The sequence below is a fragment of the Camelus dromedarius genome, chromosome 15 (genome assembly GCF_036321535.1).
Source record: "Camelus dromedarius isolate mCamDro1 chromosome 15, mCamDro1.pat, whole genome shotgun sequence".
NCBI classification, from domain to species: domain Eukaryota; kingdom Metazoa; phylum Chordata; class Mammalia; order Artiodactyla; family Camelidae; genus Camelus; species Camelus dromedarius.
This window is the reverse complement of record NC_087450.1, coordinates 41349798-41376285: the sequence shown is the minus strand read 5'-3', so window position 1 is coordinate 41376285 and position 26488 is coordinate 41349798. Positions and strand designations below refer to the sequence as shown.

The window sequence follows — 26488 nt, the reverse complement described above, 5'->3', positions numbered from 1 at the left end:
TTACCTGCTATGTCATACAGTCATAAAAGCTCTGAAACATGTCAAAATAGTATGGTGATAGAGTAGTTGTTGGGTGTGTTAATGTGTAAGAGAATGAGAGAAGGAGAGAAAAATATGTGTGATATTTTTATACAAGGGTCCTGAGAAAGGCCTCCATGAAGACATTAATCCAAAGGCAGTAGCTTGTACAAGACCCTGAGAGGTATGTTTTATGAATTCTAGTAGGAGCAAAAAGACTACTATTGGAGTTAAGTGAACATAGGGGAGAGTGGTGGGAGGTAAGATCAAATGAGGTAGTTGGTAGCTAGATTGTCTTTATTGTTCATAGTAAGACTTCTCTGCTGAGTGAGGTGGGAAGATGTTAGATGGTTTTGAATATAGGAGTGATGTGCTACAATTTATTTTTTAGAAGGATACGGTAAGACTACTGTGTTGACAGTGGGTTATGAATGGTTGTGGTGTCTGTATTGGGGGGACAGTGATAGAAGCAACAATTTTAGTTTGAATGCTGTTGTGGTAATTCAGGTAATTATGGTAGTGGTAATGATAACTTGGACTATGGTGATAGTTTATGGAGGCAGTGAAGACTGGTCAGATGGAGTTTGGAGGTAGAAGAAATGGTACATGCTAATGAGCCTCTGGTGGGAGAGAGAATAGTTAAGGATGGCTAATGTTTGGATTGAGCTAATTGAAAAATGGAATTTCTGTTTACTGATATTGGAGTTGGTAATCAAGTTTGGGTTTATTTATGATAATTTTGAGATATCTGTTAGGCATTTGGGTATGAGTTTGGAATTTAGTAGAGGAGCATGGTTTGAAGATTTTTATTTTTCAGCATATAATAGAATTTAAAATCAGAATGGGCATGTATAAGAAATACATGAAGTTCTTATTTTAAAATACAAATTCCTGTGACACCTCCTCACCCTCTTAGATTTTGGGTGGGGCCCATGAATCTGCACATAATTTTGATGCACAATAGTCCACACTTAGAGGAACAAGGGTTTATTGGAATGTACAATTCCCAAGACAGTAATGTAGATTCCTGAGGTAAGATTATTCATTGCCCTAAGTCTGCCCTAAGTTTCTCTATTGAGAAATCTTTCTCAATAGAACTGCTTATCTTTTTTCCTAATCCTATTAAGAAGCATGAAATTTTGTGGAGGTTGCAGAGTGTATGAAAGGTGACATTAGTAATAAGATGGTTATGACTGAAGAAAGATTTTCGCTTTATTTATAATTTTTTCCCCTTACATTACAGCAACAGCTGGGATGAACATGTATTTGAATTGGTTCTACCTAAAGCTTGTATGGTTGGACATGTGGACTTCAAATTTGTTTTGAACTCAAACATCACCAATATTCCACAAATACAAGTGACACTGCTGAAAAATAAAGCTCCAGGCTTAGGGAAAGTCAATGGTAAGAATGAATCAAAATTTACATTTGAAAATTTTATCTTATAGTTGGTTTAAAAAAACAAAAAAAACCTGATTTTCAACTTGACTGTCTAGGTTTGATGTCCCTTCTTGCCCCCTCACCCACATGCTGTTTTCCTGCTCTACTTTTTGTGGTTTGATTTAGAAAAGTTAATTCAGAGAACATTTAAGAGCTTTTCAGTTACTCATTGTTGTTTAGTGTTGTACAATCTTAATTTAATTTTGCTTTCTGGGAAATGCAGTTAGTTCTTTTATGAGTTAGTTTCACTTTCAGCATTACTAGTTCTCTTCGTAAGAGGAGACTTGGTTGGGAAAAGAACTTTGTTATGGAAGTCACATACTCTTTGAAGGTTATTATAAAACCCAACCTCTCATGTAATGCCAGAAGTATACCCATTTTTATTTATATTTCTTGCAAGCTCAGAATTTCATATATTGAGATATTAAAATGGATTGTACATATTTAGCATATCGGAAACTAGATGTTATTTCTCAGTGTTTCCTCCTTAATAGGTTAATTTAAAATACTGAGGATAATTTAATTAAGAGTAAATTGGCTGTTTCACACTAGGGATAAAAACTTTGAAACAAGAAAAATTTCCTATTTCACAAATATGTATGTGTGTATTTGTGTATATATATGTTTTTGTATACATATGTGTGTATTTCGTGTGTGTGTATGTGTTCTTTTGAATCATGACAGATTCTGATTTAACTGGGGATAAGGACTTAGGTATTGGTATTTTTAAAACTGTGCAGTTGCGGTACTGTGCAGCCTAGGGTAAGAACTCTTAGTTTAGTTGCCAGCAAATTATTTCTTTAGGTGAATATTTTACTATCATTAAAAGTGAGAAGAACTTATGAAACAATTCATTGAATCTAATTTTCTTCCTCTCCTAACAACCATTTTATAGCATCTGTGATGAAAATCACTGTAGTTCCCAGTTTTACAGAAAATTTTAGAATTTTAGGCACATAAATCATTGATTTTAAGCAAAATTAAGTTTACTAATATTTTTATCCTCTAGAAACAGCAGTAGATAGGCAGATCACCTTTCCTTTGTCTCCAGCTCTTAACATTGAAGTGGAACAAAATGGGAAACCGTCCCTGATTGATTTGAATGAAGAAATGCAGCACATGGATGTAGAGGAATCACAGTGTGAGTTAAATTATAGAGCTGTTGTCCATGACAGTAAAAGGAGTAGTGATCCAAATGCATCATTATGGGCAAAGATTTCCTTACGGCTTGCAAAAACTTGGTTTTAAGAACACAATTAAAAATAACCTATAATTCTGCTTTGGCAGTATGCTCTAACTTTCAGCTCTTCTTTGTGAACACAGCTGCGCTAATACTTACATTCTTGTTTTTTAATATCTCGGGATTTGAAATCATAGTTTTGTTTTTTTTTTGAAAATCAAGGTGAATGTAAATATTGTGGGCATGAAAAACAACGTAATATATCAGATAATTGATTATAACTCCTTGATATGATAGTGAATTCTTACTTGAATATGTTCTAAGTGTGGAATTTTGTGTGGTGGTGTTATATGTAAATGGGATGGATATTTGCTTGTTCAATATTGCATTTTAAATTATATGCTAATTTAAAAGAAAAATCTGTGTTTTTCTTTAGGTCTTAGATTATGTCCATTTCTGGAAGATCATAAAGAAGACATTCTGTGTGGTCCAGTATGGCTTGCTAGTGGCCTTGATCTATCAGGGCATGCTGGGATGTTGACATTAACAAGCCCCAAACTTGTTAAAGGTGAAGTAACATATTTTACAAAAGTAGGATTAATAATGCCATAGTTGTAAAAGTAGATTAAAAAAATGATTTCAGAAAAGTATGATTTTTGGCGGAGGCATAGGGGACTTTTTGTTAGCAATTCCATTGGTTTCCTGGTAGCTGAAGTGATTTCCTCTCATAAGTGACTATTGTTATATGAAACTGTAGATCCTACTTTCTGTGTCTTGAAGGTCTCAGTGCTTTTGAAAAAAGTATAAAAAGTGAATGCAGAATGACTTAGCGTGACATAACAATTCTTCTGAATAACCAGACACCATGTTCTGGCATGTTTGCTTTTTCCATTAATTTAGAGTCCTGTATCTTCAGATGTTTTTATATATGACTATATATATATTATATATATATTATATATTGTCATAGAGAACACACATTTATCTTCTCTTAAAGGGTAAGTTTTTATAGAGGAGTTTTGAAAGTATCAGAGGTAATGATTTGAATGTCTCAAATTGATAATGTATATTTAAAAATTGGCCATTTTATAGATATTAGATATTGCAGTAGTAGGACATTTATTTCACCTTTGCATCCCAGGGGTAGATTTAAAAAGCCAACAAATGAGACACTTTGATTATTAAAGTATATTTGGAGGTGGGGTAGGATGTGGAGATCCTTCCCCAAACCAAGGAAGTACCTGACCACCTAAATAACTATCTTAATTTGTTTGTCCCTATTCACACATTTACGTTTAGTTGCAGGCATAGTATTTATATAAATTTGAATGTACTCCCTTGACTTGCATCTTATTCATCAAGTTCATGAGACCCTATGATGTATTAGGCTACATACTGGGCTACAGTGGTAAGCAAAACAAAAAAATCTCTTCTCACATTGCTGAGAGTATAAGTTTTGTTGAATGAGAGTGTGACACTTAAAATTTTATATGAAAATTAAACTGTTGCCTTTGACAAAATTGGGGATGGAATTAAATGACATGCATTTTAAAAGATTCAATAATGCGAAAGTGTTAATTTTTCCTGAATTTAGTAGGAATGACTCTTTTTCTCATCAAATTCCTTAAAAAGAATCTTTAAATTGGAGAAAACGATTGCTGTATTTTTGTGGATGAATAACAGGATGTTATGAGCCAAAGAAATTTAGAAGAAGATTGAGAAAGAGGGTCTTACTAGATACTAGAACCTAGAATAATACAGCAATAAGAAGACTGTATGAGTGCGGTGCTAGCACAGTAGGCCGGCAGATCAGTGGAAGAGAACAGAAGGAGCTTTTGTAGTCACAGAAAGAGTTAATACCTGCTTAAGCAATAATAGGCTTATGGCTTGCTTATAAATATGTTAGTTTGAGGGTATTTTTATGATAAGTTTTACATATAGATTGTATAATATTATCTCAATTTAGTTAAAACCGTAGCAAATGCAAACTAGTGTTAATAACAATCCATATTTATTGAGTGCTTCTTTTGTGCCATGCAGTTGTGTTTTAGTTACCTTTGAGGTAGGTACTAGTATTCTCATTTTACTTTTGAAGAAACTGAACCATGGAGAGGTTAATTTATCACATGCCTAATAAAATGGCAGGGCCACTATCAAACCTGGGTAGTGACCCCAAAGCCTGTGCTTTTTCAGCTGTAATACTGTAATGTGTACTTGTGCATCCACATATGCATGTGTGTGCATGCATGCATAAAAAGCCTGGATTGATATACGTAAAGATACATCATTGTCTTTGGGGGTTGCCTTAATGACCATTATTTCGTGTGTGTGTTTTTCTGTAGTTCCCCAGATTTCTATTAAAATAAATAACTTCTTTGGGGAAAAATATACCAGGTGTTTATAACCCTTTGAAGTTTCTATCTTATGCTGTTCACATAATCCCTGTGCTTTTTGTTCTTTTGCTACCAATGTATGAAGGTAATTTAACCTTATTATATGCAAGCAGTGTAATTTAAAAATGCTGGCCAAGTATATTTTTCTTTTTATAAAGTTAATTACTCCACTTGTTCTGTGAAGATGAAAACAATATGATTTTTTGATGATTGAATTATTTATCCCATTCTACACTACTCCTCTAGGTATGGCAGGAGGAAAATATCGTTCATTTTTAATCCACGTCAAGGCAGTGAATGAAAGAGGAACAGATGAGATCTGTAATGGTGGTATACGTCCTGTAGTAAGACTTCCATCCCTAAAACACCAGAGTAACAAGGGTTATTCACTTGCTTCACTCTTGGCAAAAGTTGCAGCTGGCAAGGTATGAAACGATGTCATTTTGAACTGTAACATTGCTGTTTTAAACATTGTGGATGAGATTTGACACACTATTGGAAGTAGTATGGTCCGTAATTGATTTTTCTAAAGAAACTTGGTTTGTTTATACTTTCTTTGCTGCGAGTTAAAAAAACATAATCAGGGAGAAAATATTTGAATTAACTTTAAGCAGACTACCTAGCTTTTATAAAGTATATTCGATAGGGAGTAATTGTTAGCAGGTACTCCCCTTTATAATTATTTTGGACAGTGTTGCTTATTTCTTTGGGTGTGAGACTTTGTTTCTGTGCCTTCTATTGGTAACTCAGTGCTGGGATTTTTTTGCTTTTTTTTGTTTTTTGGGTTTTTTTTTTTTTTTTTCCTGTAAACATTTGGGAGGCTGAAGGAAGAGAAGTTGAGAAGTGATTTTAGAGATGTATCTTAATTTTCATGGTTCGTTTTCTACAGCTAGCTGTGTGTCATATAGTTTCTTCATACTTACCTGATCTTGGATTTTCCTGAACTCTGGAGATTTTGTTTCTCTATCATCATTATTCATAAGCAACAATAGCAATATCAGTAACACCAATCATCTTATATTTGTATAGGTCTTCCAATTTTTCAAGGACTTCTGTGTACTTTATCTGATTTAATCCTCAAAATAACTCTGAGGTAGGCAGAGCAGGTGCTATTACCTCCATTTTTCCTATTGAAAGTGAGTGAACCTTAGAGACTGGGGAGCTGGCATATCTCATATAGCTATTGCTGGGACTTAGACTCAAGACTCGGGCTTTATACTCTTTATTCAGTGGGTTGTCACCTTTAAACAGTGATGATGTCTTTCTTTTTTTCCCTTGTTATAATTCTGGGGCAAATTAATCATTTACTGAATATGAGGGTAAAGCTATCATTTTAATTTGAGATTTATGTTTTGATAGTCATAATTCAGTTATTTTATTTGTGAAATTTCATAGTAAATTTTTTTGTTTCATTGGATTGTTCATTCAGTTATTTATTTTTATATGTTTAGGAAAAATCATCTAATGTTAAGAATGAAAATGCAGGTGGTACCCGTAAATCCGAAAACCTCCGGGGCTGTGACTTACTTCAAGAGGTCTCAGTCACAATTCGAAGATTTAAGAAAACTTCAATTTCTAAGGAAAGGTAATCTCAGTTCCTTCTTCTATTCTTAAAATAATAAAAGTACAAAGGAAGAATTCCAGTAAATACAGCAACATACACAAAATTTTAAAATTCTAGCTTTTACTTGAAAATTTTTGTTTGGTTTTCATTTTAAGAATTTATAATCTCAGTGATGCTGTGTATTGTATTTCCACTTCACTGGTTTCTCCCTGGGGTCTATGTAGTGCTCTATAATTTAAATAATTTCTCTTCTTAAAAATTGTGATACTCATGATTTCAAATGAAACATATGACCAACCAGGTTGAAATAGGTTTAGTCTCACTGTTCTATTTCGGCTGTTAATGTGTCTATATTTTGTTTTTTGTAGAGTGCAGCGATGTGCCATGTTACAGTTTTCAGAGTTTCATGAGAAGCTTCTTAACACTCTGTGTAGAAAAGCAGATGATGGCCAAATCACAGAACATACCCAGAGCCTTGTGTTAGATACTCTTTGTTGGTTGGCTGGAGTACATTCAAATGGACCTGGAAGGTTAATAAGATTTTATTTACCATGGACTGCCCTTTGGATGTTATGATTGGAAGTTCAAGATGAGCCTAAATGTCTGCTATTGTTTTGCAGTTCAAAGGAAGGAAATGAGAGCTTGCTTTCAAAAACACGAAAATGTCTTTCAGACATTGTACGTGTTTGTTTCTTTGAGGCAGGACGAAGCATAGCCCATAAGTGTGCCCGATTTCTAGCCTTGTGCATCAGGTTGGTTTCAAGTTGAAAATATACTTTGAAGGTGCACCTGCAGTTTGGCAGGTGATATCTTGACTGTAGTGTAATTTGGTGTTGAATAGATGTATAACTAAGATTTTCAAAAGCTGATAAACATTACTAAGATTCTAAGAAAAAATTTTGGGTTTTTTGGGCAGAGTGTCATGTTAAATCTGTTAATAAAAGAATTCTACTAACCATCTCTGCCTATTAGTAACAGGGGAGTTTGGTAAGGGGAGCCCTTCACCCACTTTCACTCTTACTGTCTCTATTTGGATTCTTCACCTGAGGCCTTGTTCCCCGCTTTATAGCAATTTACCAGGCTTATTTGTAATATTGTACAGATCGTTTTCTCTAAACCCTGAAACTCAAACTATATGGAAATTATTTAAAAGCTAATTTAAGCTGTCTTTTTTTCACATCTTTAGGGCTTTAAGGCATATTTTCTTCCAATCTGTATAAGTACATTTAAAAGATTTTTGAAAGTACAACACTATGCTTAGAGTTGGATTTATACCTTGTTGAGTAATGTATTTACGTTTTCTCTTTAAAACCTTTTTTTCAGTAATGGCAAATGTGACCCATGTCAACCAGGATTTGGATCTGTTCTGTTGAAGGCCTTACTTGATAATATGTCATTTCTACCTGCAGCAGCAACTGGTGGTATGTGAAATTAGTTCAGTCACAAATAACTGTAGTCTTATGAAATAACTCACAGTATGCTTTGGGTTATATATTAACTAGTTTTTCTCAATTAGTCTTCTTTTTTTTCTGTAGCTTATCTGTTTTTTAAGGGGTTTTAAATTGTGATTGGGTAGGCAGATATTATCTGTTTGATAATATTTTTAGGGAAAAAGTTATTTGGAGTTTTAAGTAAATACCAAGTCATCTCAATTCATACATATTCTGTACATCATTAAAATAATTATTTACTGATTGTAGATCAGATGGCACAAACTAAAATGTCAGTAAGTGCCTGAGAGATGACCTAAATAAGTAAAATGGTTCATGCACTTATTGTGTGTGATTGGTAGGGATTGTGGCAAACTAGAATTCTCTGGAAGGGGCCAGTAGTTTTTGTTTTTTTGTTTGTTTGCTTGCTTTGTTTTGTTTTGTTTTTTGCAGCATCTGAACTCTGTGGGAATGCTGTTCAAGAATGAATGAAGTAATAATATAGGAATTTACTGTTAAGGGCTACTGATTTGTCCTTTACCTAATGTTAGTTTTTGTAGGCATTTCTCAATCTTTTGTTTCATAAATAACCAACCCATTCAACAAGTTATCTCAGTGAGATAAACATATTTCACAAGAATTTGATCTTTGTGATATATCAGAAAAAAAGCTTGCTCAAAGTTAGTTTGTAAATGGTTTTTTTTTTTAAATCAATGTCTTAATTTAGACAGAAAGTCTGTTTATGTTTACCTTGAACATATACTGGCTAAAATTACTAACTTCTAATTATATAGAATAGAATGTTTTGGACTTGGTTGCTCACTTTAATAGTCTCTGGTGTTTAAAACGGTTTCTTGAGGATAGTCTTAGAGGTAGGATGCTTAAATTATGGGGTATACTTAGGACTTAGTAGTTAGATATGTCAAAGTTTATGAGTCTTAAAATATATCATCATGATAATCCTTTAAGCTATGTTGACCTATATCTAACTGGCAGTACAGAATAACTGTACTTCATTTCCTTGTTACAGTATGTTATTTGTAGCTGCCATCCATTGTTTTTGAAATTTTTAGTACAGAGAAACAGTATTTTAGGAAAGATGGCATGAAGGACCCGACATCTCCACTCTTCTAGCTGTTATAAAATGTCCCTCAGAGTCATCTCATGTTATTGAAAACCTAAATGACTAGATTGACCTGATATATTTCTCAAAAAATATGATTGAAATTCTTTGTCAGTGTCCTCTTTGTCAGAGTCCCTGAGGGGAGTTAATCCTTTTTTGTAGGTTGCCCTACAGATTTTGTTTTCCCAAAAATCTTCCTAGGAAAAGGGGATATTCTGATAAAGATGAAATCTGAAGTTCTTTTTGTTAGAGAAAATAAGGAAATGACACATTGATTTATTTGTGGTGTTTTTAGGTTCTGTCTATTGGTATTTTGTCTTACTGAATTATGTTAAAGATGAAGATTTAGCTGGGTGCAGCACTGCGTGTGCGTCCCTGCTCACTGCTGTGTCCAGACAGTTACAGGACAGACTAACACCAATGGAGGCTTTGCTTCAGACAAGGTATTTTAATCTCGGGCCTTTCTGGATATGATGCCACCTTTGTACAGAACTGTTATTATATGTATTTGCTTAAGGTTCTCTCTCTCTTTATTTTCTCTGGAAATATATCCCTTTAGCAATTTTGAAAGTCCTGGAGATGGTTATTCAGAGGGCTAATTATATTAAAACACTTAAAAGTGGTAGTTCTTGCTAATAGAAGACGTATTTAAGGGAATTTGTTTCTCTATTCTTAAAACTTTGTGGGTGGAATTATGTAAATCACTTACTGTCCTTAGCTAGTATTTGTCATCTGCTGTTTGATTTTCTAAAACTTAAACTAATGAAATAAGAAATAGCTAAAGATTAGATCTGAGTTTTTGCCCAATCATTTGAAGTGGAGTATTGTTTTATATAAAACAATTATTTTTGTAATCTTTTTAAATTAGAAATCTTGATTTTTGATGACATTTTACTCAGCCCTTGTGCTTTCTGCTGAGTTAATGTAAATGACTGGGGCAAGGGATGGGTGCCTCATATCTCTTCCTTGATTCAGTCTGCAGATGAATCATTAGCTACCAGTTTAGAATGAAATCACATTTGTTGTGTTTCTGATCAGTGTCTTTTGGAGTATAGTTGAGATTCAGTGAATTTAAGGAGTTAAATCTGGTTAGTGTCTCCTTCTACCCTGTGTAAAAACTACTTTTAAACCTAAGTAAATAGATGATTTGCTAATTAGATGGCTGACAGGAAAATTGTTAGAACTTTATTTTATTTTCCAGATACGGATTATATAGTTCACCATTTGATCCAGTCCTCTTTGATTTGGAGATGAGTGGCTCTTCTTGTAAAAATGTGTACAACAGCAGCATTGGTGTCCAGTCAGATGAAATTGATTTATCAGATGTCCTTTCAGGTAGTAATGTCTCTTATTAAAGGAATTTCTGAATTTGATATCTTGGGTTTAAGCTACCATTGACTTCTAATAGATTGCAGTTACTATATTCTGTCTTTAAAAATTACAGGTTTTTAGAAGCGAATTTCGGTATCTGTGAATCATTAAACTATTTCCCTTTGTTTCTTAACTCCCTCCTCAAAAAATACTGAAATTATTTCTGAAAGGATTGTGAATTTGGTTTTTGTTTGTGTTTCATTGCGTGTCAGTATGACTTTAATGCCAATAGGGGACTGAAATTTGGTTATTTCTTACATAGCTTTTTCAATTTTATTTGATGTGCCTTTGCTGTCCATAATACCAAAGAACATGCTATGTCATATTTCAGAAAATAAAATTAATGTATACTTATTGTAATAAGCAAAGATGCAGAAAGTAAAAATGATTTGCTGCATCTTCTATCCCACTTTTGGGAGGTAAACTTGGTACACAGCATTACATATATTCTTGCATACATTTCTGAAGAATGTGCTTCTGGGATTGTATAACACTATTTGTGTAATTTTTTCTGGTGCTAGAATTTGTTGTTTATTTAGTTTTGTTAGATAAAGCAATGACCGTTTTATTTTTTGTTTTCTTCCGTCCCACTTAACTTACTGCAAGTGTTGCTAGTAAACCAAAATATTAGAAAATTTATTTGTAAACATATTAAAATGATCACTTTAAATATAAGACATTTCGGGGGTTAGTCTTAGTTTTGTTTAAAAGTGAATTATGAATTATGGAAAAAGCAAAAGTAAAATCAAATACAGAAATATAAGTCAAATGTAAAGTGGCTCAACTCTAATCTCTATATCTTCCTAGATTACCATTGTTAATAAGATGTTCAGCTGTTTAGACTGGTTTGCTACTTGCTTGTTTATGAACATTTTTAGTGAAAGAGATCATACTATACTTCTGGTCTGTTACTTACTTTTTAATGACTTATTCTTTCTTAGGTATGTTTTCTCCTCTGATGACTTAGGCTCTTCAAGCCAGTCTTTTCTCTATCTAAGTGATATGCCAGCTTATGAGTACAACTCAGTGGAGGGGTTAGAACTCCACCTATAGATTCCTTCTGTACACCTTAGGATAGAATGAAATTCATTATAGAGTGTAAGGAGAACACCACAGAGCTCAGGCCACGCCAGGGGGTTAAATATGCAAGAGCAGCCATACTCATTACAGAAGACCCAGAAGAGGGAACTTAGAAATCAAGATGTAAATCTCCATATGAATATGTTTTCATTTTATTCCTCACCTTCAGGCCTTCTGCTGCATTCCTTTTCTCATTTAGTGGCATCCCTGGCACAAAACAGAAATCTGAATGTTGTCTTTCTTATCCTCCCCATTGAGGCTATCATCAGAGTCTGTTTTCCACCGATATATATTTCAAATCTGCCCATTTTCTTACCTCCCAAGGTTACAGTCTAAGCCATAGTCATCTTGAACCTGGACTACAATAATAGCTTTATACCTGTACTTTCTGCATCTGTTCTTGGCTCACTTTTCTACGTTTTCCAAATCTGAATGCAGTCATATTTGAATGCAAACCTGATCTCATCACCTTACCTCTCCTTAAAATATTTGTCATGTCTTCCCATTATTCTACAGTCCAAAGTCTCTACTATAGCACGGAAAATCTTGTATGATCTGACTCTTTTCCCCTTGCCACTGTTAGTCTTCTTTCTGTGGCCCAGTGTTTCTCAAAGTATGGCAGAGGCCCCCTCAGGGTTCCAGAGATCCTTTCAGGAAGTTCATGGGTCAACTGTTAATGTTATTTGCCTTTTTCACTGCATTGACATTTGTACTGATTGAACAAAAGCATGATGTTCTTCCCTAAGCACTTACAGTAACAAATGCCAGATTCACTTAGACATATCTTTGATGAAACACTAAAAGTTTTTAGTTTTATTAAATTTTGAACCCACAAGTACACATCTTTTAACTGTTTTGTGATGAAATGGGAAGTATGAATGAATGTTGCATACTGAAGAGCCATGGTTGTTTCAAGGACAAGCACTTGTGCAGTTGTTAAGAGTTACAAGCTGAACTAGTTGCTTATTTCATGAAACACCACATTTATTTGCAAGAATGACAGATATAATATATTTATTCAGATTTGATTATTTGGCAGGTATTTTCTCAAAAATGAATAGAAAAAGCCCACCAGTATCCATCCAATTGATAATATTTGCTGCCAATGTTGAAAGTAGAGCTTTTAAGCAAAATTTAGAATTTTGAAAAACTTGTATCCTCTGAAGTGAACTTGACAGCTTCTCAATACATAAAGACTTTTCTGTTGGGCTCCAGTGATACGTTAGTGAGTGTCATTTTCTGATATCATATAATGAAGTGTGTTCGCATTTGGAATATCTGTATATGTTGGTGAACCAGTATTTTCCAAATGATCATTGCATGGTCATTCAACATCACGCACGGGCAAAAGATTACTTAAAAGTATAAGCTAGGCCGTTAACCTTAACGAAATAGAGTTTGAATAGATCACTGATAAGATTTCAGACGCCATATTGCAGCTAATCCTAAACTACCATGTGTCAAGTTTTTGAATATCTAAGACTTTATTAAAATATTCCTTTCTTTGCCAACTACATATTTGCGTTGGGCCGGATTTTTTTCACATACCTCTATCAGAGCAACACACTGTTGCAGAGGCAGATGGGCAAATCCAGCTACCCTCTAATAAGCCACATTTGAAAGAGATTTGCAAGAAAGTGAAACATCACCACTCTTCTTAAGTTAATTTTGTTTTATATTTTTAAAAAATTTTAATAGTTATTTTATTTTCGAAGCTACTTTGACAGTTCTGTTTTACTTTTTTTTAAAAACACTTTTATTTTGTTGTTTGTTTTTTTGGGTGGGGAGTTGTAGAGGTAATTAGGTTTATTTATTTATTTATGTTAGTGGAGGTACTGGAGACTGAATCCAGGGCCTCGTGCCTACTAAACATGTACTCTACCATTAAGCTATACTCCCCCCCAAGTTTTTTTTTTTTTTAGAAGACAGTTATTTTTCATCAAAGTATGCTATTCATTTTTATATCTAATGAGTTTATTTCTATTAAACAAATTAATATTTAAAACTATTCTCATCTTATAATTTCTGCGTTGATAAATATCAGTGTATATAAACAACCAACATAAATGAAAACTTTTTAGAGTTCCTTAAATTGTTTTAAAAATATGTAGAGGGGTTTTAGGATTGAGAAATACTCCTCTTGGTACATTGTTCTTTCAGTTTCTCTAATGTGCCACATTCCTTCCTACTGAAAGGATTTCACTCGTGTCATTTCTTCTGCTTGGATTCCCCTGCCCCAGTGGAAGAAGTAAACATTAAAAAATTTTTTTTTCTTCCCATCAATCTCATGACCTGATCATGGAAGTATTTTATTACCCCTTGACTTAAACTGATTTCTTCATTTCCCCTTGACTTAATTGTTCTTAGAACTTCTGTTAAATAAAACATAGTACTTTTTTTTTTTAAAGTTAAATTGAATAATGAGTAGTTTAATACTTGGCAACCTTGAACAGAGTACGTGTTTCATGACAATTAGGGCCTTCCCTTTTACTCTTGTATCTCCCATGTCTTCTGTTGAGTAAGTGCTCAATAAATGTTTAACACCACATGTCAGGCCCTGTGCTGGTGCCAAAGGGATGTTGGAGAACAGCGTTATGACAGTTTAGTCTTGTATTTATTCCTTCAGATGTTTGATGGCAGTTTATATCTCCCCATTCTTTCGATCTTCTGTTCTGTTTTACTTTGTCTATTAAAGAATTTTGTTTAAAGTAGTGATCTGATTCCAGAAAATTTGAAGAGTACTATTAATAACCCCCAGTATATACTCTTAATTCTTTTGTGTTCTTCTTGCTGTGGTTTTATAGTTCACATTGTTGTGATCACATGATTTTTTTTTTTTAGTAGTACAAATACTTAAGCTATTTTTATGATTATAAAGTAGTATGCCTCATTCTAGAATATTGATAGTGTATATAAAATATAAAGATTTGTAGGAAAATCTTGTTAATATTTTGGAATGTTTCTTTAGTTTTTCTTTAGTGTGTCATTTATACAGTTGACATCATAAAGTATATTCTGATTTTATGCATGCTGATTTTAATTTAAACAGATTGGGTAGTAGCTAATCTAAGTAGCTGGTTTATTATTTTTTCCTCATTTAAAAATCTAAACCTCTTATTCCAGCAGAGGAAAAAGGAAAAAAAAAAATCGACATCACTTGTTAAAGTTCCGTGATGGTGTGAGTGGCCACTAAGTTGCTTCTGTGCAACTCTGCTTTTGTAGCAAAGAAACTAGTATCTCCTGTTTGTTAGTTTTCTTAATACCATGTGTATTGTAGAAGCCCTGTGTAAGCTTTGTGCATTTATACATCTTCTCTAATTAAAATTGAAGTAGCAACTATAGTTTCAATATGACTATTGCCTTTTTAAAGATTAATTCACATTTTATAAGACTTGTCTTTTTTTTGTATTAGGAAATGGAAAGGTCAGTAGTTGCACAGCTGCTGAAGGTAGTTTCACATCTCTCACTGGACTTCTAGAAGTTGAACCCCTGCACTTTACTTGTGTGTCAACTAGTGATGGAACCAGAATAGAAAGGGATGATGCAAGTACGTTTACTGGTATATACCTTCTTTTATTATATACATTCTTTTATTATCTATTTTATGTTATAATAACATGGTATATCAGTATTTACATATCAGTTCATAATGTTTAAATTCATTTGCTTTCTTGTTAGTAGAAACTTACTGATAGGAGGAACATTTTGGGGAAAATCATAGGTAGTTTCATGTTCTTTCCTAAGTCTATTCATGAGTTTCTTTTCCTATCCTCTAGAACACTGTATTAAAATGTTAAATTCTGTTGTTTTTATGTGTGTGCATTTTTAGAAACATTTTAATCTGGAAAATACCAAACATAATGAAAGTAGAGGGAAGAGCACATTAGACTTTGTATTTTCATTACCCAGCTTCAGCATTCATGGCCAATCTTGTGTGTAGTTTTGGCATCATGATGCTACCTCTTGCGTTTAAAGTTAAAAGTGTATTTGATGTCTTTGAGAAGGTTGAGATGATTGAAGAAGGAATACTATTTTTTTAGCTAGTTTAAAGCAACTTTGGATCTATGAACCAGTATTTGTGTGTATTGAATATATGGTGGTGTTGATGTTTTAAATGAATAATCAGTAAGAACTCTTGTTTATTGTGTATATCTTATTTTCTGTTTTTTTCCTTCACATTGTAGGATCAGTGTTTATTTACAATTAGTTCTATCTGGGCACAAATAATTGAAGTTTTCATAATGAAAAATATTGGTATATGGTTTTATATTTATACTCACAGAAGGGATTGAATATTGTCTTGAATGAATTTTGCTGTTGGAGGTTTTTTGTAAGTGGGTGTCTTTTTGTTTCTTCAACTGTTTAACTGAAGATAAAAACAGTTTTCATGAGAAGTCATGAAAAATTTGATCTTGCACTTGGGTCCAGAATGGCAGAGTATTTTAAAAGAAACTTAACAGTTCTTTGAGCACCTTTTTATTCAGAATCATCGTAATATCTTCCAATTGTAGAAGTAACCATCAAGTGAGATTAATGTCTTATGTAGCTCAGTGTCTTAATTGAAAATAAAAATCTAATATTTCTTTATGTGGAGATGCCAGAAGAGTCAAAGCACATTTGTTTTCTTGGGCTATTATATTCATTTTGTAGAAACTTATACATTTACAGTGCCATGGAAACAAGAAAGAAGTGCCATGCCATAACAAGAACTTAAACTTCCAGAGAGCACTTTAGTTATAAATCAGACTTTTTTTTTTTTGGAACTTTCATGAAATTAAGTACCTAAAATATTTTTACTGTAAGAAAACTCATGTGTTTGAATAAGTAATACTTTGAGAAGGTATAAAACTTAAACTGTAAAAAATCTGGTTTGAAAAAGAATAGATTTCCCTCACTCTTCCTCCCCATTTCTTCTCCTGCAAAGCAAGTAATAGGACAAGTTTCTTGTCTTTTCATAGGCAGTCTGTGCTTTTAACAAGCAGTCACCTCTATATTCTATACAGATTGAAACCACCACCAGCAGAGGGGTTTTATTAACTGTTAGGGCAGAGTCCTGACTAGTGATTATAAGGTGCTAGAAGATGACTGTAGTCTCTCAACTTCCTGTTTGGTTTTTTTTTTTTTGGAAATATGTTAATTGTGAAATCTAATGCCCATTTAGATGGGTACAGAAAACAGTTGTATAAGTGAAGCAATTTATAACAACGCAAACTGCCTGTGTGACCACCAAGTCAAAAAATAACATTTCAAGTACTCGAAAAAAGGTATCTTTATGCCCCCTTCCATTTATTCTCCCTCACTCTCTCCAAAAGGTAACCATTGTCCTAACTTTCCAAGTAAACATTTGTTGGTTTTTGTTTCTTTGCATAACCACTTAGGCATTCCTAAACACTGGTTGAGTAGGGTCTGTATGGTATAGAATTGCATTTATGTATTTTTGATTGGCCTTCTGTTCAATGTTATAATTGTTAAATTCACCTACATCATTGTTTATAGATAGCTGATTCATTTTCATTGCTGTTTTAAAGATTCTACTCTCTGAATAAAACAATATTTATATATCCACTATTGATTTTTGAACTGTTGATGGACATTTGGTTTGTTACATTATGGTGGTGTTAGTACTAAATGGATACGCTTTTCTCTTGGATGTGAAGGTACTAATTGATTTGCTGCTTCATAAGGTTTTCATATATTCAGCTTCAGTAAGTAATGTTAAAGAAATGCTTCCTTAGTTTCCAAATATATTAACGTTTTCTTGTTACCATCTTGTTATTCATTTCTATTTAAATTACTGTAGGGTCAAAAGAAATACTTTATCAGTCTTGCAAAATTTGTTGGAAATTGTAGAGGATCAGCAATAATGCCTGACAAAATGTTTACTCTGTACTTAGTAAAGTGTACTCTGTATCCATTTGGGCAGGTTTGCTAATTGTGTTCTTTAAATTCTCTGTCTTTATTATCTTTTTCTTGTTTGGTTAGTAAGATCAGCATGTTAAATTCTTGTCATTATACCTGTGTATTTAGTTTAGTCAATTTTTAGTGTATATGTTTTGAAAGTACCATACAAATGTAGAATGTTTGTATCTTCATTGTGAACTGAATCTTTTATCATTAGATATTATCTCTTTGTTTCTAAGATTGATTATCCTAAAACTGTTTGATATTATACACCAGGCATCAACTTTCTCTTCTTAAACTATTTGTATGGTATATAATTTTCTTTCTTTTTCCTTTCATCTTTTCACTGTCTCCTTATATTTTAAATATCTCTTTTTTTAAGCAGGATGTATTTTTTTTTTTTTTTTACCCTCAACCAATCTGATACTTTCTCTTTCAACTGGAATATTCAGTTTATTTACATTTAATGTAATTAATAATACATTTTTATTTAAATTTACTATGTTTTTCATATGTCCTATTAGATTTCTCATTTGCCAGTTAGATGTTTCTTTTTCTCCCCTCCCCACCCCCACCCCCTCTTTTTGGTGAGTATATTTTTATTGAGCTATTTTTCTACTTATTATTATTTTTAGCAATTATCCCAGAGATCATAATATACATACATCCTTGATATACAGAAATCCAGTTACTTTTTTTTTTTTACCATGCAGTGCAAATATATTGAACACTATCTTATTACCTTTCCAAATTATGTGGCATTGTGGTTTTATACCTTAGTTGTATATGTATTTTAATTCCCATGATTATTATTATAGTTTTTTATATTCAGTATTCATTTGGATTTTCTCATAATTTCATTCTCATTCCTCTTTACTCCTTTTTGTGCTTTTGAGATTTTATGTGGAATGATTTTCTTTATATCTGAAAACTACTCTGTAGGATCACTTTTTGTTCTTGTCTACTACTGATGATGAGTTTACTTAGTTTTGAGGGGGAAATATTCAAAATTTTTGGAATAATTTGGTAAACTGCATAGCCAGTATTGATGTTTTTCACATTTCATTTTTATTGTTTTTCTTTGCTGAAGTACCTCAAAACAAATCCTAGGTATTATAGTTGACCCTTGTACAATATGGATTTGAATTGTGTGGGTCCACTTATATTCATATTTTTTTTTCAATAAATGTGTACTACAGTACTACTTGGTTCATGATTGGTTAAAACTACATGTGCAGAACTGTGGACACAGAGGTCTGACTGTAAAGTTTTCTGTGGATTTTTCATCTGTGCAGAAGGTAGATACCCCTAAGCCCTGTATTGTTCAAGGGTCAACTGTATATCACTTCTACCTCTACATACGTAGCACACACTTAAGTACCTTAAACAATGTGAATATCCTCTTTAATAACTGATTCCATTTTTATTATAATTATCTAAACAAACTATGGTTTATCATGATGAATTGTATTATAATGAACTAAATTAGCATAATTAATTTCATGCTATCATCTAAATTCCAATACTTCATTACATTTATCTGAATATCACAATAATAACTTTCTACATTTGGCTTGTTTGGATCAAGAGGTGTCATCTTCATTCTTGAGGTATCACATGTTATAGAATTCTAAGCTATTATTTCTTCTAGTTATTTAAATATAATCTTTCTTTTTACCTTAAACCAATTTTTTTAGACATAACTTGTCAGTCTTACTCCTTTTTTAAAGTCACTGTCAGTTTTCAAGGTGTTTTTGAGATTCATATTCTCTCTCTCTGCCTCCTTCCCTTTCTACCTTCTCTGCCTCTCTTCCCCTCTTTCCCCATCTCTCTCCCTCTCACTGAGCATTTTTCTCTTATGTTCCTATATGTGGTTTCATTTGTATTTATTCTGGTTGGGATTCATAGCGCTTCTTGAATCCTTACTTGATATCTTCCATCAGCTTGAGAAAGATTCAGACGTTAACTGTTCAAACATTGCTTCTGTCCTATGTTCTATCTTCTCTCTTTTTGCATCTTCAATTTCATGTATGTTATACCTCATCACCATAACTGATACAAGTTTAACTTTTTAAATCTCTTCTTTTACTATGAGTATTTTCTTCTAATTTATCTTAGTTTACTAATTCTTTCTTCTAATGTTTAATCACTTATGGGAAAAATACTATCCTTCCTCCACTCTACTGCAACGTTGTCTCTGTTCATAATCATTTGTCTCCTATCTGTTTCAGTTATTTCTGTTCCGCTGGTCAGTTTGTGCAGCCTTATGCCAATACCTCATTATCTTAATTACTGTAACTTCACAGAAGGTCTTAACATCTGATAATATAAACCCACCAACTTTTTCTTTCTTTTTCTGGTAGATTTAGAAAGTTTATGTATAAAGTTTCACAATGTTACATAATCATCACCAGTATCTAATTCCAGAGCATTTCCATCACTCCAAAAAGAAACCTCGTAGCCATTAGCAGTCACTCCCAATACCCCTCTCTCCCATCTCTTAGCAATCACTAATATATTTTGAGTCTCTATGGATTTGCCTACCCTGGTCATTTCACGTAAATGTGGAATCATACAGTATTTGACCTTTTTGTCTGGCTTCTTTCACTTGGTTTAATGTTTTCAAGGTTCATACATTTAGTGTGTTAAGTGTCTCTTTTTAATGGCTGAATGATACTCCATCTTATGGTTACACCACTTTTTAGAATTTTTTAGATATACCACATTTTATTTATCTGCTCAACAATTAGTGGACATTTGGGTTGTTTCCTCTTGTTGATTATGAAGAAAAATAGTTGTGAACATTTTTGTGTAAGTTTTCGTGTGATACATGTTTTCAGTTTTGTTGGGTGTGTACCTAGGGGTGAAATTCACCAACATTCTTTTTCTTAAAGATCATCCTTCAAAAAGTTTCAAGGTCTTTTGTATTTCATTTTTTTCTAGCTTTATTGAAATTTAATTTACATATATAACCTTGAGCAAGTTTAAGGTGTACAACATGTTGTTTTGATACACTTATATATTGTAAAATGATTACCTCTATAGCATTAGCTGATCCCTTCATCCCATCACATAGTTATCCTTTTTTTTCTTTTGTGGATTTGCCTAAATTTAAGATTTAGTCTCTTAGCAACTTTCAAGTGTATAATATGGTATTATTAGCTATAATCACCTATATATTAGAGCTCAGTAATTTCATTTAATTTTTGAATTGGCTTGACAATTTACACACAAAAAAGCTTATTAGTATTTTATTTTAATTTGTGGTTTGAATATAACCATTTGAGAGATTTGATATCTTAAATATTGAATCTTTCAGTCCATTAACATGGTATGTAAGTTCTTTAGTGTATTTAGGTATTCAGTATATCTTGGGTGATGTTTTATACTTCTCAGTACACTAGAAGTTTTGCATATCTTTCTTAGATTTGTACCTAGGTATTTGATTTTTTTTATGCTATTGTGAGTAATGTTTTTCTTAATTGTATTTCTGTTCTCTTGTTGCTAGTGTATAGAAATATAATTGATTTGTATATATTAATCTCATGTCTGGTAACACTGCTATATTAACTTATTCTAATATTTTGTAAATTCTTGGGGATTTTTAATATACAGTTATGTAATCTGTTAATAAACAGAGTTTTACTTCTTGTTTTTCTAGTTGTTTTATCTTTTATTTCTTTTCTTGGTCTGTTGTGCATCCTAGGACTTCCTGCATGATATTGAATAGAAATGGTGGTAATAGTCATCTTTATCTTGTTCTCACCTGTTTTTTTTTCATATCTAGTTTTAGAGGTCCTTAGTATAAAAACAGAAAATGATATTGAAAACTCAAAGACTGTGCAAAAGATTTGAAAGTTAGTTTTGTAATAGCGTGGTGACTTTTCTTGGATTGTTTGTCTGTTATGTGTTTTAGTGACTTAATTCATTTTCCTTTAAGTATTACTTGATTTGGGCATTAGATTTTAAAATCAGTAAAGGGGCTAAAGTACACGTGGTTAATATTGAAATTCACTTAAATTACCCCAGAAGTACAAGTACAACATAAGTGCTTCAGTAAGTTCAATAATTTTTTCTCCAGAATTGGAATTGCTGTTGCTTTGGTGGAACCTTTGGAGCAGATGGATTTCATTTGGGGACACACAGTTTATGAGAATTATGATTGCTGTTTCTTTGACCAAGTTCATGTAGTTGAATTTGTGTAAGTTAAATGAAGTGTAGGATGACTGCACTATAATAAACGTGCTTTTTTTAAGTTGAGGAAATTTTGTATTATAAGAGGCTATGTACAATTTTGTTGTTACTTCTATCTGGTGATTGTAGCCTAGTTTTCTTTTTCAGTAATTCATTAGAATTCTGCCATAATAAAGCCATTGTTAGATTTTAAGATAGGCTGTCAGATTACCTATTTTTTTTCCCTTTTCAAGTTTTATGCGCAAATTAATTCCCTCAATTTTAGATTCACTATCTGTGAAATGGAATAACAATAGTACTCACCCATGTGCCACTGCAAAGTTTAAATGAGTTGATGTAAGTTCCATGCTTAGCACTGTGCCTCTCACTGGCTTTGAATTCACACAGTCGTTGGTTCTAACCCTAGTTCTACCACTGTCAGCTCTACAGGGTAACTTCTCTGAGCCATTCTTTACTTAGTCAACCAAAGCAGAATCATAGTACCTGCCCTTCAGTGTTGTTCATTTGTTGAATGTAGTAATTAACTAAAACAGTGAAAGATGGTTGGTAATACACACTAAGCATTTGCTATTCTTGGAGCAGTTATTTTTCCTTAATATAAGCTTTCTAATAAAAGCCTTTTATAATATAAATATTAATGAGGTTATTAGACTTGGCCTTTACTTCTTGTTTTATGCTGACCTGTGTAAGTTAGGAAATTAAGTCTTTGTCTCAGCTGTTTTCAGTAGTTTTCCACAAATATAAATATGTGATAGGGAAAAAAGTTCCTTTATACTGTATATTCAAATAACATTGGAAAGCAAAGTCAAGGAAGTGTTTTAACTTGTGTGATTTCATAGACCTTTAATGATGATAATGTTCATGAGGAAACAGTATGTGCCAGACATATTTGACTATGCATAGGTTGTGCTTCTATTTTTATTAGTGTTCTAGGAAGTGTATGGTAGGAAATATTGCTTTACATATTCTGTGTGGGCCAGACTCTGTCTAGGTTTTGCTTTAAAATGAAAAATAGATGTCATCAGTCTTCAATGACGTTCTTGTAATTGAAAGTCTTTTTTAGCTTTTTAGGGGAGAAGGGAGGAAATGTTGCTGGAGGAAAACTTAGTAAAGCAAAAGTCAATGTATTTCTTACACTCAAATTGTATAAAAATACTCTCATTTTGTATTTTCATTTTAGCCATATTAAATGAAATTTCTCCTGTGCTGAAAATATTTTTAAACTCAAAAGTATACTAATTTTTTGTTTGATATAGAAGTCATTCCTGGGTCTTGTATGCTTGAATACTGTTGTTACCGATACACTTTTACCATTAAGATTTCCTTTCAATATTTCTATTTTTAAAATAAAAGTTAACTGTAGTTTTAGTGTCAGAGTAGTATGGTGTGCGTATGTTTCTCTGTGAACCTTTTCTTCATCCTGTTTTCTCCCCCCCTCCTTGTCTTATGCCAGTGAGTTCCTTCGGGGTTACTCCTGCAGTAGGTGGACTATCATCTGGGACAGTTGGGGAAGCTTCGACAGCCCTGAGTTCAGCAGCCCAGGTAGCTTTGCAGTCTCTCTCTCATGCAATGGCTTCAGCCGAGCAACAGCTGCAGGTGCTGCAAGAGAAACAGCAGCAGCTTTTGAAGCTTCAGCAACAGGTTGGAGACTATTTGGCTCTTTGTTCATGCTGTCTCTAAACTTCAAAAGCTGAGAAAGTACTGTAAAAATGACCATTATTTTCATAAAGGAAATTAGGTTGACCATCTGAGCTAATCATTTTCTGCAAAAATTGAGGTAACGTCTTTGTGACATACTTAAATTTTAAAAAATTATATAAATGTATTTTATTTGATACATACCTGGGGTAATATAATTGCTATTTTCTTTGTAATCATTAAGTAAAATCCATTCTTAACTCTGTTTAAATACTCTTGGTCAAACATTACAGTTACCAGTTACTATTTTTATGGATTGAAAAACCTAAAACAGTTTTAAAGACCAATTAAATTAATGTGATTAAGATTTAGTAAAAACAACAGATGTTTTGGAGATTTCATCATGGTCTAAATGCATCCTATGCAATTCCAGGTGACAAATTATATCAGGTTAGGCAACATGAGAATCCACTGCCTGTTAATATTTTGTTTTTAGGAGGAGTTTGTTTCTTTATTTACATTTAATTGTTCTGCTTTCTTTCCATCTTTGCTTTGAGAAAGTCCTACTTCCCAAATACTCAAGAAATTTTAAGCAAATGTTTAATGAAATACATATATATACCATAGAAATACTCCGTCCGGGTTGAGTCTGTTTTTTCCTTAGTTTCATTTTTATTGAATTAGGATCCAGTTAGTCATGCTTATTTTCATAATATATACCATGTAGTATTCCCCACAACTTAGGCAGGCAGGATTAGTCTATATTTGTTGCTTTTACTTCTCTTACAGAAAGCAAAGCTGGAAGCCAAGTTACACCAGACCACTGCTGCAGCAGCTGCAGCAGCATCGGCAGCATCAGCAGTAGGTCCTATACACAACTCTGTGCCTTCCAACCCAGCGGCAGCCCCTGGATTCTTCATCCATCCATCTGACGTTATTCCACCCACTCCAAAAACAACACCACTTTTTATGACTCCACCACTCACCCCACCCAATGAAGCAGTTTCCGTTGTGATTAATGCTGAACTTGCACAGCTTTTCCCAGGCTCAGTTATTGATCCCCCAACAGTCAATCTTGCTGCACATAACAAAAATTCCAACAAGTCCAGAATGGTAAATTATTATATTTTAAATAGATGTTCACTTATACATTGATAAATATTTTGATGTATGTGCTAACTTTAGAAGGCAAAATTTTATTATACCAACTTGTTATATCAAATTAGATTATTTTGTTTTATGAGATGTTATAGAATGTACATCAGAAGATGAGACTTGTTAATTTCATATTATGGCTATTAGTTTTTATAGAGCAAGAGTGATACCAATATAGAGTTATACCTTTTTCTTTTCTAGAATCCACTTGGTTCTGGTCTAGCCCTTGCAATTTCTCATGCTTCACATTTTCTTCAGCCTCCACCTCACCAGTCCATTATTATTGAGCGAATGCATTCAGGTAATCTTTGACTTTCTTAAGATATTTTTCTTGCTTTGTCTGCTGGCCATTTGAATTTTGAAGACTTTTTTTGTAGTTAGATTTTTCTTTTGAAAATAAATCACATATCTCTTGGGAAAATACATTTTAGTAAGAATAAGCACTCCATAAGCTTAAGCTGTGTGCTCACCAAGTTGAATGGAAGAGTGCTGCTGACTAGGTTCATTAATTCTATCCAACCTGTGGCTTTGATCTGTAAATGAGTCTCGCATGTTAAACCATGGTTGACATAGATTTTCAGCCTCCATTGGAGCTGCTCAATTGCCATTACACTAAAAATTAAAGAAGTATTCCTAAAATGAGCATTCTGGTCTTGGAACCCTTTCTTGAGAAAAGCAGATGGAATTACTGCTAATTATAGTACATAAGATTAATAACACTTCATGGTCGCTGCATACTTCAAATTTTACTTAGGCTTGTACCATGCTTATGTGCTAGAGACCTGTCATCAGGATAGGTGCTTTCAATTAGAACATCTGTACTACGTATCTTGTATATATACTTCATATATACTATATGCAGTATTTATCTTATTGTCCTACCAACTGTTATTTCCAGGCTTGAGCAGCAGCAGAATTTAACAGAATTTTTAGGTGTGTTTTATAGGAGGAAGTAACATGAATATAGTTAAGTGAACAGTTGAACTATATTTGATTTATTGCAGTGGGTTATTTCCTTTTTGGAAGAGTTTAAAAAAAAATAAAGTGTTAATGGTGTTTTCTGCCCACTAAATAATTTATTGGTAATAACATCAGTGCTTATAACATTTAGAGTGAAATTTGTTGTTGTCCAATCTTAAGAAATGTGAGCAGTTGTTTTATACTATGATTTGGTTTTTTAATCTATGGACTTGATTGTGGCACATAAACCCCCTAAGGAGAAGAATTATGCTTTTTGTTGTTCAGTAGTCTTTCTGTTTAGGAAAGTATTGGTAACTGCCTTGTTTTCCTTAAAATGACTCTATTGAGAATAATACTAGTCCTAGAAGTTAAATTTAGTTGGGTCCTTTAACTGTAAAATGTAACTGGTAAGGTTACTATCTACCCCTAACCCAGTAAAGAAGAAAAATAATTACGATTTTATTAATGCTTCTGCTTACTGTTTCACTAATTGAGCATATTCCTGAAATGTGTGGGAGATGAGAGTTGCAGAACTGCTCTTTTTTCTGTTCCTCTCAGATCATTCTTGCCTTTCATTAGCATGAGCATCTCAGCCATGCTGAGTGTGGGTTTAGTGCTTACACAGAAAAGACACACTACCTCTTTAGTGTGGCCTTGAAGAGTAAGCCTTCTGCTTCATCTGGTACTGAGCTGAAGAGAAAGTGATGTGTCAGTAAGGTGGGGTAGGGAGGGGGAGGCTTGTTTGAGATAAGCTTTATCTGTCTCCATTAGACAACTTTCCTAAGACATTTTTTAGTGTGGTAGTAATGGCTACATGTGATTTCAGCCTTATGCTTTTCCTTTACATCTTAAACCCAATGTAAGATGCAACTCCAAAAGATGTTAAACAAGGCTTAAGAAAACCAAAATCATGTGATACAGTTTGATATTATTAATACATCTAATTGTGAAATTTTTTAAAAGTCCAAATGACTGAAAGAACAGATAGGTACTTTATGGGAATTAATCTGTATTCTGTTTTTGCTAATTTACGTTTACTTT

At 33.0% G+C, this 26488-nt stretch overlaps 1 protein-coding gene across 10 annotated transcripts in view; it reads left to right on the top strand.

Moving 5' to 3' along the window:
- Positions 1-26488, top strand: part of BIRC6 (baculoviral IAP repeat containing 6) — a 197841-nt gene that overhangs the window by 53613 nt on the left and 117740 nt on the right. For 3 of the 10 annotated variants that reach the window (XR_010384233.1, XM_064494610.1, XM_064494608.1), the window contains exons 13-26: positions 1262-1422; positions 2468-2599; positions 3075-3206; positions 5278-5456; positions 6483-6616; positions 6964-7125; positions 7216-7347; positions 7919-8016; positions 9444-9591; positions 10350-10483; positions 15012-15158; positions 23148-23335; positions 24122-24445; positions 24689-24788. Coding sequence is in view for 9 of the 10 variants with exons in the window: in XM_064494610.1 (XP_064350680.1) it covers positions 1262-1422; positions 2468-2599; positions 3075-3206; positions 5278-5456; positions 6483-6616; positions 6964-7125; positions 7216-7347; positions 7919-8016; positions 9444-9591; positions 10350-10483; positions 15012-15158; positions 23148-23335; positions 24122-24445; positions 24689-24788 (2171 nt within the window). In the remaining variant the exon portion in view is untranslated. The remainder of the gene's footprint in view (positions 1-1261; positions 1423-2467; positions 2600-3074; positions 3207-5277; positions 5457-6482; positions 6617-6963; positions 7126-7215; positions 7348-7918; positions 8017-9443; positions 9592-10349; positions 10484-15011; positions 15159-23147; positions 23336-24121; positions 24446-24688; positions 24789-26488) is intronic. The other 7 variants (XM_064494613.1, XM_064494612.1, XM_064494611.1 and 4 more) reach the window with 7 other exon arrangements.